This window comes from Anguilla anguilla, chromosome 12, assembly GCF_013347855.1.
Source record: "Anguilla anguilla isolate fAngAng1 chromosome 12, fAngAng1.pri, whole genome shotgun sequence".
NCBI lineage: Eukaryota > Metazoa > Chordata > Actinopteri > Anguilliformes > Anguillidae > Anguilla > Anguilla anguilla.
The window spans coordinates 18,071,467-18,088,521 of NC_049212.1; the positions used below are offsets into that span (position 1 = coordinate 18,071,467).

General features: G+C 43.1%; 1 protein-coding gene across 3 annotated transcripts; it reads right to left on the bottom strand.

Annotated features, from left to right (window-relative positions):
* Nucleotides 1-472: 472 nt before the first annotated feature.
* igsf10 (immunoglobulin superfamily, member 10) lies at nucleotides 473-15,967 on the bottom strand. 3 transcript variants are annotated; one of them, XM_035384252.1, is made up of 7 exons: nucleotides 15,823-15,967; nucleotides 14,513-14,779; nucleotides 13,984-14,134; nucleotides 13,180-13,570; nucleotides 8,347-12,759; nucleotides 6,962-7,862; nucleotides 473-3,815 (listed from the first exon to the last, which is right to left on the bottom strand). In XM_035384252.1, the coding sequence occupies exons 2-7, from the start codon at nucleotides 14,713-14,715 to the stop codon at nucleotides 1,907-1,909; spliced, it is 7,968 nt and encodes a 2,655-aa protein (XP_035240143.1). In that variant the 5' UTR covers nucleotides 14,716-14,779; nucleotides 15,823-15,967; the 3' UTR covers nucleotides 473-1,906. The 3 variants fall into 3 exon arrangements, with proteins under 3 accessions (XP_035240143.1, XP_035240144.1, XP_035240142.1); XM_035384253.1 differs by having other exon boundaries at nucleotides 13,984-14,113; nucleotides 15,556-15,967; XM_035384251.1 differs by having other exon boundaries at nucleotides 15,556-15,967.
* Between the last annotated feature and the right edge of the window lie 1,088 nt (nucleotides 15,968-17,055).

Here is a 17,055-nt window from a genome sequence, read left to right on the forward strand (position 1 = left end):
TCCATCCACTTTCTACAGTTCTCTTCAGCTTTACAAAAGACAGGAAGAAAATAATAACCGCTTTAATTAAATTCTTATGTGCTCTTTTTTCTCCTGGAAAAGCAGTGAGACTCAGTGGAGAAATCACTGTAGTTCTGCAACATTATTCATTATGTCCAACACACACACACACACAAGCATGCACACACATGTACACACACACACACACACACACACACACACCTCTGCAGCAGCAGTGTAATGGTTCCTTATTCTGCTGGATTTTGAGCAGGTGGCTGTGCGTTCAAATCACAGCTGGTAGTCCTGAATTAGACAAATTATCCAGTGTGTACATAATTACAGGTGATTATGTAACACATGGGTAGGTGATTCTTCAAAACAAAGGACATTGTTGAAGTACAGGAATAATTCCGAGGGGTAATTTAACCCATTTTCTCCCAAAAGGGAGGCAGACACACACTGGCCACAGAACACTTTTTTTATTTTCATAAGGGTGGTCAAAAGTCCTTGTCCTACTACTTGAAGGGACATGGAAAGCAACCCCACGGAATCCGACTCTTGTTGAACTGAGTTATATAGCTTGTATGGCACATAATCTTGCAGTAAGCAGGCTATGTACAAAAACATGACAGAAGTACAACAGCAGCAAGGTCACTTTTAGGCACTGAATACCTAGCATAATACAATAATTTTGCTATAATGGATGAAGAATGGTTGCTTTTATTTACAATTCTTAGGCTTTCTATGTCAGTGTGTTACTGACTGCTCTGCACCTATATTTATAAAGTAATGTAATATTGTGCATGTTGTTACTCCCGTGATATGCATTTATTGTATTTGTACAGTGGCCTTGCTTTATGCAGTTTCCCTAATCTTGTGTTTCCTTAACCTGAATTGTGGATTTTAGCCACAGCTCTCCAAGTACAACATTGTTTCATGAAAACTTGACAATCACGTTTTGTTTAATTGTCTGTTTGGGTACCAAAAAATGTATTGATATATACAAAAAAAATAAGACATTCATAAAAATGCATAAATATATTATCTACTAAATGTGATGATGTACATTTGAATTTACTTTGTGATGTCGTTGAAAAATTGTATAAACAGCATTTAAAAAATAAATGTGTATAATTAATTTACATCCATATGAGGCGATTTATATCAAAAGCAAAAACAACACATGTAGAACTGAAAGCCAAACCAAAAGAAGAAAAAAGATTTTTTTAAAAACACCTGTAATTTGGTACAAGCCTTACAAAAATCATCTGGGTGAAGAATGCAATAATTCTGATATCAAAATATATCCAGTGTGTACAATTGGTAGAAAACATCTTTCAGCATACACCAAAGGTATATGGGTAGATATGGCTTTATATAAGAAAACTGAACATCGCTCTAAAATGTTGCAAAAGTATAAACCTTAGACTGGTTTTTTAAAGTCTCTGCCTATCCCAAACCTCTCTTCTTCTCTCTACCTCATTTGTTGCATGGGTCAGGCTATTGAGGAATGTCCACTTTAGCACTCACAGTTGATACAGGGATGTGTTTCTCAGATCTTTGCCTCTAAGTGTGTGAATGAGAAAGCTGAGAAGTTTCCAGAGCCCATATCATTACAATGAAAAAACACTATTCCCGGGCCACAAGCCTCTGCACTGTAGAGTCTCTCTCTCTCTCTGCTTCTCTGTCTGATCACTCATTATTCATCCCCTGCCCACTGTTGTGAGATGTAAGTAAACTCAGACATTCCACAAGTAGTACCCTCAATGGTCAGCACAGGATAAAGTTACATTTCCTCCTTGCAGTCATGTGTTTTGCACTGGTATAGAAAGTGGGGTGTGCATGTGCAGGTGCCAACCATCTGAAATCGATTGTTGACCCTGAGATCTTTGCCCTCTTCAGGCTGTCACATCACCCGGATGTACGTGGTTCTGGAGTCTGTGCCCATGTGATTCTTGGCTATGCACTTGTAGGCTCCGGAATCGGAGCTGGTGGGTCTCTGAATGACGAGTGTTCCCTGGGGGTGGAGCAGCTCTGTGCCAGTGGGCCGGCCCTTATTAGCTGTGGACAGTTCAGAGCGGTCGGGCAGCTCCCATGAGATCTCAGGTTTGGGGATCCCAATGGCCATGCAGTTAAGCTGCACAGGCACTCCCACCGCTGCCCGCATGGTTGACGGAGGCCCATTGGTGATGCGCGGAGGGTAGGCGATGATGATGACTGGGACAGTGAGCGCAGCCTCACCCATATCATTCTTAGCTCTGCACAAGTAGTTTCCACGGTCGTGGAAGGTCGTCTCCCGCACAACAAGGGTCCCATTTTCCAGGAGGTGGAAACGACCGTTCACCTGCGGACGAGACAAGACTTGGCCCCCCGGGACGGTCCAGTAGATAGTAGGTCGGGGGCTGCCATCAGTGAGGCAGTGGAGAAACAAGGATTCCCCAGACACACTGCGGATGATTCCTCGAGGACGAGTCACTATGTACGGCCTCTGTCCCACCTCCAAGACCACCAGCTTCTCTATGTAGCCCATCTTGTTCTTAGCAGAGCACCGGTATTTACCCGTGTCTTCCCTGCTGGGGTTGTAAATGACTAAGTTTCCATCGCTCCCCAGATGGTGGTGAGGCGTCCGAGCATCATTGGTAAAGCGTGTTCCATTGGGCAACAACCAACTGATCTCTGGTGTTGGATGCCCATCGGCTGAGCAGTTCAGCACAGTGGTCTTCCCCAAGCGTGCCACCACTCTCTCATTGAAGGGATTTTTGAAGATCGGTCTCCTCAACATGCTAGAGACCTCCAGCTGGACCACCATGACCGCCTCCCCGCCATCATTCCGTGCCATGCAGATGAACTCAGCTGTGTCTGTGGGGCGCACGTTTCGGATCTCCAGCGTCCCATTGGGGTGGACGTTGATCCTGCTCCCGTAATAGGGGGCCGAGAGGAAGATGTTGTCGGGCATGATCCAGGTGATCTTGGGTGGCGGGCTTCCCTCTGCCCTGCAGTCAATCAGCTTCCTGGAATACTTGGAGGCGGTGTCTTTGATGACAGTTCTATTTTGGCGGTAGCCGTTGATGACAGGGGGGTTTCCATCAATGTCCAGCTTGTAAACCTTTCTGTCATCCCCAGCAGCATTGCGAGCCATGCACACATACTCCCCGGCATCGACTAACTTGACATCCCGGATGTCCAGCGATCCATTCACGTGCATTAGGTAGCGGTCGTTGGAGGCAGCAATCATGTCATTAGAGGGCAACATCCAGAGGATCTTTGGCTTGGGCTCACCAACGGCCTCGCAGTCGAAGCGCACGTTCCCACCTGGTTTCACCCTGGCATAGGTGCGGCTGGACGGCCTGATGCGTGGGGCTGCTGTCAACACGCTGATATGCACGTGCATCTCATCTTTGCCCAGTGTGTTTTCAGCGTAGCAGGTGTAGTCCCCCTCCTCTGTCATCCCTATCTTGTTGAAATAGAGAGTTCCATTGTCGAAGAGGATGTAGCGTCGTGTGCGCCCCCTGCTGTCATCTGACTGCATCACACTGTTCAACACTGTGCCGTCCGGTAAGCCCCAGGAGATCTCTGGCTCGGGTGAGCCAGAGGCCTTACAGTCCACCTTCAGGTCATTGCCATAGGGTACCTGTTTCTTACCCAAAGGTTTGGTCATGATCTTGGCTGGCTTCATGGACACAGAGACTTTCATAAGCTGTAGGTCATCTCCAATCTTGTTGCGAGCAATGCAGAGATAGTCTCCAGCGTCCTTCTCACTCACAGGGTCAATGATCAGGGTTCCATTGTCCAGGACATGAATCCGACTGCCCATCCTGATTAAAGATAGAGAAATAGAGACAACATTTATAAGGATCCTGTGGAAACTTGTGAACATTCTTTCTTCGTGTAATAGCATTGTTTTGTTTTCAGCATTTAAATTTCACTACACAATGCTGAAAGGACAATGACTTTCATAGTGCATATAAGTAAAAACACCACATTTCTGTAGTGTACCATATGGAGTAGTTCATGTATTTATGCAGAGACATTGCTTAAAATGAACAGGTCACAGAACATCATAGAACATTTGTTGATACTTCTGAAAACTGCAAATGATTTTGCTGTGAACAGCAGTTTTCCAAACCAATAAACTGAGCATGCAATAATCAGGAAGGGAGACTATATTCTTCCCAATGAATTCTTTGAATGTCAATTTTTCTGTGTATTGGGCTATATTTAATGGCTATGGCCCATGAGGGAAGATTAAGAAGAAATGGAAAACCAAGATATAAAGAGAAATCATGGAATCTCCCATCACAATATTTTTAGGGGAAAAAACTAAAAAGCTGATTATAAATATAAGAATCATACATGCATAAAACCACTATGAATGCAACCCAACAAAGAATGAAATGACTGACAAGAGAACTTACAAATATTTAATTTTCATTGGTTTTGTTTCATGATACCACAATATTGAGAAAATGTAATTCTTGAGACCACTTTTTGACATTATTGTACAGGCTGCATTCATGGATGAATATTGACTTAATTGCTTGGCAGAATATGAGAAATAAGTCCATATTCAGGCTGCCAGTGTTATTGTGGTATTTTTTTGTTTCTCTTTTATGAACTCAGGCTGTATTCACAAGTGAATACAGACATTTCTTGTTTAAAAAAGCCATTTCCACATATCCCTTACGAATGCATCCTTTTGTTTGATAAACAAAGCAACTTTACCGCTAAGCACAACGATAAATGAAAATTACTGGAAAATCCTGCTTAGATAGCTTTTTTGGATTTAATAGAATTACATTCATCACAGGCTCAGGCTTGACTTTCAGTTGTAGTATATCCTAATATTTTAAATATTAGGAAGAATTAGGCCTCTTTGAAATGCATATTTTGTTTAAAATGTACTTGTAAATTATTTTAGTGATATCAAGATACAAACAAAAGATTTCTGCAAATAGAATAAGTGCCATTATGTTTGAGACAGACCCATTTTAAAAAACTGATTTGGCACTCTACTCCACAATTTTAGATTTGTAATCAAATTACTCACATGTGGTCGAAGTGCGCGTTCTCAGTCAGAGACATAGGCCAAACCTTAGCCTAACCAAAACTAACTCTTCTGAATGTCATTAAGAAGAAAGCCCTGAAGACAGTCCTATTGAGCTCAGAAATAAAAAAGAACCTGATAACAAAAGACTATACTTCTGACTGTTTTTTTTTCTTACTTCTCAGCCTTATGATGGCTTCCTTGACTTTCATTGGCACATCGCTGGTCCTTATGTTGACCAACACCCATAACAGACTGCAAAGGCAATCAAAAGGCTAGAATCAGCGCTTGATACTAAAAGCGCTCTTATACCTGCACTAAGGAAGCAATTGAACACGCCTGACTAATCAGAAACACCTGTGACGCCGCGTGTCGCAAACATAAAGAAATGGGGGGACTATTTATAGAACCCTGTCATTTCTACATGGTGAAACCAAAATGTATAGAAATGCCCTTAAATAAAAGGGCATTTATTGAGTCAAATCAATAAAAATATGTCTCACGCATAATGGTTCTACATATGTATACAGCATGCCTTTTACCACCACAGAAAATAAAATGAGAAAAGAATACATGAATTCCCCTTTTGTTCTTCACCTCAATTCATAATTTAAACGAAAGTGGAATGAAACACATGGTTTGCGTAAACCTAAATCGTACTGTAAACACACTGACCGCACAATTACTTTCCTGAAAGCCCAAGTGAGTTTCTGGTCAGCTGAAGCCAACACGGGAAAGATGCCCAAGGATCCAGTTTCATCCAAGCATACAATTTTAGACTAAATAGATCAACACTAGTCCGTACTGAAAGTGCTTCATAACCCATTGATACACACCGATTTTGAGAGAGGAGAGTTGCCATACCATACCGTAAAAAATGGAACAATTATCTTCCTACAAATGGCTTTTCTACTGCAGAGGTAGAACCAGCCTGTTCCTATAATTTGTTTCCAGGGTGGTTTTTAATTTAAATTTTTTGTTTTTTTGTTTAAACCAATCATGTGTGTTTATGCTCTTTGCTGAGCCTTCCCCAGACCAGCATGCTTTCTCCGCCACAACATGTCAAGCAGCTGCTTCTTTTAACCCCACAGTCCACCAGTTACACTCACACAGATGTTGAATCGGAGGAGGACTGCAGGGACCTGATCTGTTGTAGAGCTGCTGGTACACTGTAAGACATGGACGCTTCACTGCCTGAGCTCCATCCCTCTTTGGACAAAGTCATGACCAATTCCGCACTGCCCCGTAGGGCTGCTGGCCAGAGCCAACACCAGCAGGGTCCACGCTCACTTTTTATGGTAATTCAAGACCGCTCAAACCACTGGAATAACTGGCTGTGGCCTACTCAGTATGTGTCCTCCATTATTGTTAAAATTACATAAACACACAATTCACAAGGGAACAAATTCCTATGCCTAATCACATTACGCAACCAGAGGTAGACAAAATCATTTCAGTCTGGTTTAGTGGAGCCCTAAGATATGGATACAAATACTCTCAAACTAAACCTGGTGCATTTTAACCTCATATTCATTATTTTACTTCAGATCTGTGCTAGAGTATAGAGACAAAACAAGAGAAATTGTGTCATTGTCCCAATTATTTTGCATTTAACTGTATATGGAAGTAATCAAAATTCCAATTGCACATTAGGCAAGATGGAGAGGGAATAAATGTATTTAGCCATTTAAACTGGTGTGCAATTAGAAGTCCAGATTGAGGTGGAAAGACCACTAGGTTTAAACACTATTATTTAAAAAAATAAAACAGCCTTTCTCAAAAAGTGAAGCATTATTCTGTGCTACATTTTTGAAGAGATTTCATTTAGCTAGTATGTCATCTGACCACTCCACACCAGGATTTTAGGCTGTGTGTGCTGAGGGAATGTTGTTCCAGGAGGGAAAGCCTGCACTTTACCTGTGTACCTGGTCGACAAGTGCCTTCGAAGGGAGCCTCCAGAGGATCTTGGGCGTGGGCTCCCCCACAGCAGTGCAGTTCAGCCAGAGCCGGCCCCCATAATTCAGCTCCGTGTTACGCTGAGACAACTCCACAATGTGGGGCATGGTCTCGGTCTGCTCCACAGTCAAGCTGACCACCCTTCTTTCAGACCCCGTGGAGCTGGTGGCGATGCATTCGTACATTCCGCTGTCCGAGCCTGCCAGGCCTCTGAGGAGCAATGTACCATTGGCTAAAACAGATGCCTTGTTACCATGGCTATTTAGAGGTCTGACCGTTGTTCCATCAAAGAGTACCCAGTGCACAGTAGGCTGTGGGCTGCCCTGAGCAGTACAGGGGAGCTTCAGGCTCTCCCCACTCACAACGTTGACCAGCTGCCGTTTTTCCTCCAGGATCCCAGGGGGCGCAGCCACAACCTGCAGCCGGACAGTGGCAGTATCTGCTCCTGCTGGGTTACTGGCGATGCACTTATAGTGTCCCCTGTCAAATACAGTCACCTGCTGGATGACTAGAGTCCCATCAGCGGTCACGCTCACCCTGCCACGGTCTGTGTTGTAGCCTCTCACTTGAGTTTGGTTGGCCAGGATCCAGGAGACGACGGGTGTCGGCCGACCATCAGTCCTGCACTTAACTTCCACTGTGTCCCCAGTATGGGACTTTATCTCCCTCACCTTTGGCTCCAGGATGCGTGATGGGTAGGAAACCACAGACAACATGACCAGGAGCTTGTCTGAGCCATGGTCATTCTCTGCTAGGCACAGGTACTGCCCACGGTCCTTAATGTTGGCATTCTGAATCAAAAGAGTGCCATTCTTGAACATCTCAAATTTACCCATCTTGCCCCTTATGGTCAAGGTGCTCCCTTCAAGGTAAAAGACAGAAAGACACTTCAGTATGTATTAACAGTGATAGTGTAAATAAGCTGACACTTTCTCTCTCAATAATAATTTTACCGTGACAGGAAAAAGCACATACTGTAATACCCTCTTACTCAAGTTTATGAAATTGATTACAACAGAACAGCTCATGTAAAACCTAAAATGCAGTTATGAACAGTGGAGAAAAAAGGAATATATTTACAAAAAATCTGCAAGATATCTTTTCCAGGGTTATAGTAATAATAATAGTTTGAGGTTACCCTGATTCCCAATATCCTTTGCAGCAATGGAGTTCTACTATAAATCCATAACAATTCCAAATTTTACACCGTATTTATTCTACAATAACAGTCCAATTGTATTTGTAAATAAAATATTGCATTTTTCTAAAGGAACCACCAAAAATGATAAACCCAGAACATTTAATGACAGTGACTCAGCGTTTCAATGAGAAGACATAATTTTTACCTGTCCCAGAAGAGAAGCGTTTCCAGCTGATTGTCGGCTCAGGATGACCCACGGGCTCACAGGGCAGGAAGGCATCTGAGTTAGACAGGACAGTGAAGCTTGCTGCATTGCCTCCAATGATCCTAGGCTTGGATGGCATGTCCCCTGTGGACAGCTCAAGTCCTATCATATTGGAGGTGGTTGTCTGATGCCCATTAAGCTGGTCATATTTGTGGGATGTTTCACTGTCCATATTACTGCTGAAAGGCACAGTGGAAGTGGTGTAGCCCTGTTCTGTTGTAGGAATGATCAAGGTATCGAATTTCATAGTCTGTGTCCTGTCTGTCACCTCAGACTGATCCAAATCCTGTTTGGATTCTGAGGGTTTTGTTCTAATTCTGGACAAAGAAGGTGTTGGTTTAGGATGTGGCTGGTTGCTTCCAAGTCTGGTCCCAGATTTGCTGTCCTTGTGAGAAAATACAGTGGGTTGGACCTTTCTTACAGAAGGTGTTGGATGTTTACTTTCCCTTCCTGGGGGGAGCCTAACGTCAGTGTTTATTCTTATGGCTTTTGTAGCACTTTCACTACTGCTTGCTGTGGAGGTGGTGCGCGGTTGTGATGTAGTATAAGACCTTGATGTGGTTATGGTTTTAACGGTTGTTGGTTTTGTTGTAGTTGTTCTAAGCCTTGCAGTTGTAGTGTATGCTCTTGGACGGCTAGTGGTGAGAGCCCTAGTTGGACCTCTCCAGCTATCTTTTTCTGAGTCTTTAGTGGTATCACCTCCTGAAGTCTTGGAGATAGAAGGTGTTGTGGATTTCCTATTATCTATTATGGTCAATGTTGGGTCCAGTGTTGTGGAGGGAATGTTTGTGCGTATGGGTGAAACCGTCCTAGAGGGTGATGTTGTTAGAGATTCTGTCACCATAGTTCTTTTCGTATTGGGGGTTACCACAGTAATTTTTTTGCCTGGCCTTCTACGCCTTATGCCTATCCTCCGGGGTCCACCAATTGGCCTCCGAGGGAACCCAAGTCTGTTCACAGGTTCAGCAGAAGACCCCCCTGAACCAGAGGCAGAGCCAAATGAACCTTCAAATCTCTTTTCAGTGGTAGCAGTCATTGCTGTTGGTGGGGTTTCTAGGGTTTCAGCAAATGGTGAGATTTCTGTAGTGGTGGAAAATCTTAATGCAAAGCTAGGTGCTGTTGTAGGAGCCCGACCCACTGATTCTTTTTGGTTGCCACCTGGCAGTGATATGGTTGAGGAAGCAGTGGCAACTCTAGACACAGTCTGAGATTCAGAAGTGAAAGAAGACCCTGAAAAATCATCAGGTGAAGTCTGTGAAGGCTGAATGATAGGTGTCTTTCCAGATGATATCCTTTGGGATGTTATAAGTGGAACTAAATATCTTGTTGTGGGAAAGAGGGTCGTAGTCCTTGCTGGGGCAGTAGTGGGTGTGGTTTTAACTGTTGTTAGGGTTTCTGTTGTGGTTGTTAGCTTCACAGGCTTACGTAACCTGCTGAGGAGCTCTTTTTGACCCTGCTTAGTCCCAAACAGTTTTTCCCAGGGAATTCTACCTCGGATAACTTTAGAGGGTCTTGTAGTAGGCTTTATAGTGGAGCTTAGTTTGTCAGTATGTGCTGAGTTTCTCTCCAACTCCCTAGGATCCTGTGTTGTCTGAAGCACTGGAGCATCTGCAGACGTCATAAATCTAGTGAATCCCTCTGATCTGAAATGTGAGTCAGTAGTGGGTGGTTGTGTGGTGGATTTTACTTTCCGGAAATATGTTTTTGTCACAGGTGGTAAAGTGGTAGAACTGAGGAGTGGATTTTCCAGAGCCACCATAGTTGGCTTCTCTGTATTGTGCAGGGAAGAGCTGTGAATATTAGGTTTAGGCTTTGATCCAGTATCGTAGGCCAGAGTGTATTTTGTCTCAGAAATTATGCTGTTTTCATTTTTCTCTATAGCAGGGTTGTCTGTGGTGAGTTCCACAGTAGATGGGACTGTGGAATTGCCTTTGTGCTTTTCTGTGGGCTTCTTTAGTTTGTTCAGGTATGCATGGATGTCATTGATTCTGCTGGGCTTAAAAACCCTCCTCCTGTTAGGAAAGTTGCGCCTCCTACCCACACGCTGTTTGTTAGGGGGGATGATGTGGATCTGCTGATGGGAGATTATAGTGGATCCTGCAGGAATTCTGGGTGATGTGATCCTCTGAGTGGTGTGGAATGTGATCTCATCTTGCTCATGTTCAGTAGTAGTGACTGCCGTAAATGTGGTCTGGCCATCGGGGTCAGTCGATGTGTGGATCACTGGCTCAGACCTTAGGCCTGGGCTGTCCATCATGGTCACATTTGGGTACTGCATCATGAGCAGGGGTGTTACATCTGTGACTGTCTCCAGGGCATCACCTGAGATCCTCAGCCGCATCTCACTGGTTGAATCAGTTACTTTGAGCTTCACAGTTACTGGCAGATTCAGAGGTCTGTTTGTGCTTCTCTCAAGAGCATACAGATCAACAGCACTAGGTGTAACAGAATGATAAAGTGGACTTATAACTGGTGTTACTGCATTTCTCTCTGCTTCCCGGCGACTAGTAGTGAGACGGGGAGATGGGGATACTGTCAGTGCCTCAGTAGTTTTGGGCATCAATCTAGTAGTTACCTCAGGTCTCACTGTACTTGTCATGACAGTGCTTGGAATGACGATGAGCTGTTCTTCAGAAAGGCTTTCTCCTGAGCCCACCTCCTCATCCCCAGAGATCTCGGACACTGGATTATTAGTCTTTGTGTTTTTCCTCCCAGTCTGAGTTTCTTCCTCATCCTCTGTCGTCTTACCTTTTTGTGCCCTTTTCATGAACTCTTCCCATTTCTGAGGGTCTACTTTCTTGGAAGTATTGCCAAAGATTCTCCTAGCTCCCCAGTTGCGCCTTCTGGTGGAGGGGCCATGCCTTCTCTGGGTGATATCACCAGAGGTTCTGCTGTGTGAGAACCTATGTCTGGGGTACGGCCTATCTGAGGTGATAGTTCTTGACTCTTGACTTGTTTTGTGGGAGGGGCCAGAAGGAGTTAGCTCATTGTGACTTTCACTTTCCTCTGAGTTGGACTCAAGCTCACTCCCTGACCCCTCACCTTCTAAAAGCACATTGCTATTTTTCTCAGTTCCTGAAATGGTAATCTGAGAGGCTACCATATCCACCCCCAAATAATTGCCAGCAAGACATCTATAAAACCCACGGTCCCTCTGAGTTAGCTCTTGTACTCCCAAAGTGCCATTTTCATATATTTTCTTGTTCCCATAAGACCTGTCTAACACTGTGTGGTCCGGTAAGATCCACTGAATGGATGCTTTAGGGTTACCAGAAGATTCACAGTCTAGAAGCAAGCTGTCACCCAATGAGTATGAGAGCTGCACTCCATTCACATCATCTGCTTCCACATCCGGAGACAAAACTGTAATCCGGAAAGTCAACACATCTGCATCAAGATAGTTTGTTGCAATGCAGCGGTACAGTCCAGAGTCTGAGGTGTCTGCTGCCCTCAGGGTGAGTCTTCCTGAGTCTGTGATAACAATCCTTCGGTCTTCACTGTTGTATGGTGCACGAACTTTGCTGCCATCAGATAAGATCCAGTCGATGGAAGGCTTTGGGTCACCCCAAGTCTGACAGTTCAAGTCAGCTACCCCACCGGTTAGAACAGAATGCTCGGTTTTGGTGAGGTTGTCCCTTTTGATCATTGCCCAACTGTATCTGTCCTTCCTCTGTGCTTTGTTCTCCATTCGCAGCTGAACAGTGGATGTATACTTAACATGCAGAGTAGAGAAGGTGGTAGTCGTACGGTCAAGCTGTAATGTGACCTCACCCTGCATCAGCCATGCAGGGTTAGCTTTGATCTCTGTCTCTATGGCAGTAAAGACCTCATCCTCATTCTGTCCTGGCCTCCTTTGCTGGTACCTGTAGATCATTTCTGGTGTTTTGGCAAGCAGCAGCCCCCTCTCCAGCCGCATGGGTGAGTCACTATAGGTGGCCAATATGCGCCACAGCTTCTGAATGTGCTCGTAGTCGATATTACAGATAAGGGATGTGGCAACAGATACACTCATCGTCATGATGTCTTCATCATGTATTACAGTCAGATTCTCCATCCCTGAAGGCCTCTGGACAGTGCAGACCACACTAGCATCATTATGAAACTGATCGGTCATGTTCATCACCATCAGTCCAATGGGTGCAATGAAATCCTTGGAGGTCACAGGGGAGTATTCCCCCTCATCCACAGTGATGTTTTTTTGCTTTAAGTGAGGGTAAATCCAAGGCTTAGTACAGGACAGGGCAGTACGTGGTACCTGAGCAAGGATCTTGCCTCTGGAGGCTGCAGGAGATTCACACACAGGACAGAGCTGACCCCTAGCATACTTCCTATCCCGCTTGCATTTCAGTATCCCTGGATAAAAAGAGAAAAACAGTTATGATAAATATTCAGTGAGTCATTGCTTGAAAATATGCAATGCTATCAATCTGTTTTATTTTCCTGATCTTTGTCTCTCACCACAAGAGCAAAATTGCAAGCAGGAAATCAGTTGAAATGGCTCATCCCTGCTCCTTGTCACAACTGATGATTTATTTTTTATTCATGGAACAGCCTGTTGTATCTGCCTGCTAGATGCCTCCCTGCTCAATGTGAGGACAGAAAATAACCAGAACTTTTGCCTTGTGAAGGAAGGGGTTTCCCCCCCCAGTTCAAATAAAATTATTTTTAGATTCATGTCCACAGAAATTCCACCAGATGAGAGATGCCTGATATAGACTGTCTGTCTCTGTACAGATTACTGCCTACATACATACAAATGTGCCTGAACTTTACCTGTGTTCTTCTCTGCCCAGTCCACAAACCATTCCATACGGCAGTCACATGACCAGGGGTTGCCATGGAGATACAGATTTTCCAGCTGGGTGCAGTGGGAGAAGATGCTAGCAGGTAGGCTGCTCAGGGCATTGTCAGACAGGTATATGTTCTTAACGGAGGACACCTTGAAGATCTGGCTGTAGCGCAAGGTGACAAAGGTGTCAGGGTGCAGCTGCTGAAGGAGATTTCCCTCCAGTTGCACCAGTTGCAGCGCAGTCAGGCCATAGAAGGCCTCAGGGTTGATGAACTCAATCCGGTTGTGGTCCATGTGCAACCGGACCAGACTCTTCAAGCCCTGGAGAGTCTCCTTGTTGATCTCTTTCACTCTGTTGTAGCTCATCTTCAGGACCTGAAATAAATTATGCGAGAGTTTCATGAAGGCAGCTGCACAGCAGTGTGCGAGAAATCCGTGCAATTTGCTGCTATCCAGATGGCTGCAGGCATTAGTCTTTTTTGGAAGCAGCTGTTGTACAATGGAGCACATGCAAAAACTGAGCAAAAACATTCAGCTGTATAAAGAGATTTTGGAGAAGCACTAATATAAGAAAGTTTCTCTTGACAGATATTTCTGCTAAGCAAATACATTTATTAGAAAAATAGCTAAGGCAACCCACAAACAACAAAAAATAAACTAAATGTAATGCAGTTTGTGAATCACATGTGTCAGTGACTGCTGCCAGTTTTTATGTATTCCTCTGTGTCATTTGAAAGCATTCGAATATACTGAGTGAAATGTACTGAATAGCATGACTAATCCTGTACCTGCAAGGACTGGAGATCATCGAAGGCCTTGTCTTCTATCTTGTGTATGGTGTTGCTATGCAACATTAACAGTTCCAGATTCCTCAATCCAGAAAAGTCGTGCTCTTTCAATACACTTAAACTGTTGTATCTGAAAGCGAGGGAGAGAGATCTTTGTTCAGTCATTCAACATATTCACTATTATTAAATTATTTTTTATTGTCTCATGTGGGAGGGAGAAAGATAGGGTATGTTATTGAAAGGCAATGGACTATTGAAATTGACTGACTGTGTGTGACATTAAAGAAACAGATGCAAAATGACAACATTAACAACAACATGCATATTTGGGAAGTAAAGGAATTCTATTCTATACCTTGTTGCACATTAGGTAAATGGCGAGACTATTTGGGATGAATTGCCTGTCCTTCTCATGAGATATTCTTATGCACTGATGCAATAAAAGAATAGCAAACATTTTATAGGAAACTGGTGTGTGAACGCAATGTCTGTGTATCATCACGTATGTGCGCGCGAGTGGCAAACACACCCCAGGTTCATACGTTCCACAGTAGGCTGGATCGCTCCTGGTATTGCTGTCAGGTATCTGAAGGTGCAGTGCACTTCGGCGGGAACATAGCACGCGCACGATTTGGGGCATGCACTACCTGTGGGAATTGCTTGCACAAGGAAACAGAGAAACAGTAATAACTCCCTTCGCAGGCACGGATTTCCTCGACTGAGGGCGTTCATTATGGCGGGAGATGGGTTTCATTCACCATGGGAGAAAGGGTCACTTGGCCATTAAATTGGATACCTGTCGGGAAGAACATATGCAGCTAATTATTAAGTTGATTTCAAAGAAGGAAGCGAAACACCGCAAATCTGAAGAAAAAAAAAAAAAAATCAACCGAGAGAATTTCTACCTTCTAGATATAATAAAGACAGCTTCAGAATAAATATTGCTGCTCAATAAAACTACATTAAATAAACAAAACAAACGATACTTTCATAAACAATATAATGAAATTATGAACTGCTTTCAAGAGTAATATACATAGCCTACATGAAACATGCTAGGTCAACACATACGATATATGTACATATATCAATTTCCACACATTAGTCTTATCTTTTTGTTTTTGACCACAAAACGCCCTTACATTCAACTCCATGAAAAAAAAAGATGCTCTATATCATCGTTACAATGGAAACTTAATCAAACAATGTGTCCACGCATACAGCATATCTGAGATCTCAACCAATTAACTTAAAAGTTAACTTCAAAGTCTTCAATGAAAACGCATTGATGTCATCACTCATATACGCCTCCTAGACCACCCCCCACCCGACTCTCTCTCACACACGCAGACACACAACAGAAAAAAAACCTTTAACGTGAAAGTACCATTGGTATCTTCGAATAGAAACAGCACAGGTTTATGTTACAGTGCTATCAGACTCGGTGCATCTGGACACCATTAATTAAGTCCATACACCAATTTAGACACCATTAATTTTAGACATGGCCTAATTATTAATATTTAAACTATAACTTATAACAATTCCTCAAAAATGAATACTTAGGCTTACTTGATCAGATAAACTGTCCGCACCACCTTTGCATCTTTACATAAAAAAGATGTTACGCAAAGATGGCAAAATATAATAAATCCACTTTTTCGTTCCTCAAAAAGTTGCTTGTAAAATCCGTAGGGATGCAAACAAAGTAATCGCCACTATGTCAGAAGTTCCATCCAATATGCTCCGCTGTCGCTGTATCTCAATTGCAGACAACCGTGAATGCTGGAGGACGTGTAGCGTGTATGTTCAGAGCGCGAGAATCTTGTTCCCACCCACCCGATATTCCTTGTGGCCGGTCTTTTTCAATCCTGCAGGACAAGACTCCCGTGCGTCGGCAAGACTACTTATGAGCATACAAGCTCACACTCTCACTCATATTCAAATATGGCAAATAGCAAACGTGCGAGTCCGAACGATATAAAGCGTGACGCAGAAGTGTTGTTGCTGCTGTTGTGTGTGTGTGTCTGTGTGTGTCTGTGCGCGTCCTGTTAGGTAGCTCAGATATCCTTCTAAAGCGATCGAAAGCAATGCTGACACTGGTCATTGTCGACCAGTCTACGCAGACCTGTTTGGAAAGCATATAAATAAAGGCAGTGAAGACGGGAAAAATGTCTTCGAAGTTGATAACGTTGTCCATCAGCAGTAGGAAAAATGTATTTTCACTTTGTGAAATTTCTTTTTATACGAAAATTGTGCACATCGGGTGTCCGTTGCAATCGAAGTGCATTTTGAGAAAACAATTAAATTATTGCATGACAGAGCAGCCAGACTGTAGCGTCTTACACAAGACCTGTGCAAGTATCAGTTGTTGTGTTATTAGTGATTGTATATGTATGGCAGCGGAGATGTAAAATAAGAAAGTTCTTCTGCATCCACAGGTGCAACACAGATCGGTTTCGCAAGTACATAAATTAAAATAATAAAGACATGAAAAGGTATCTGGAGTAGATAACATAATCCATCACCAGTAGACAAAGTTAATTTTATTTTGTAATTGTATACCTTTTCATGCAAAGAGTGTATGTTGTAATCTGAGTGCATTTTGACCAAACACATTTTGACAACAGAGCAGTTAGACATTAGTGCCTTAAAAGCGATTTATAGGGAATGCAGTTGGTCATCATTTCTCGAGAAAGAAATTTGTAAATAGCTGCTACCCCCAATCACAATTCAGACACATTTAATGCCTTAACCATATGTATATGCCACAGAAGAACCTTCCCCTTTTCCAAACTTTACTATAGAACATACAGTTTAATCATTTTTTATTCTGTTGAAACCATTCAGACAAACTCTCAGAAGTGATGAATATATTGCATTTGTAAAAAGGCACAAAATGAAAAAGTTATTTGGTCTCGGCAGTTCCAGTAGATGGTTCCAAAAATAAAGTAAAACAACATGGCACACATATTTATTTGCTTTTTACTATTTTGGTGAAATACTTTGCAACCAATTATTGTTATACAGGTGGTTTTATCTTGCAGCTAAAGAATATATTTAACCTGCTTG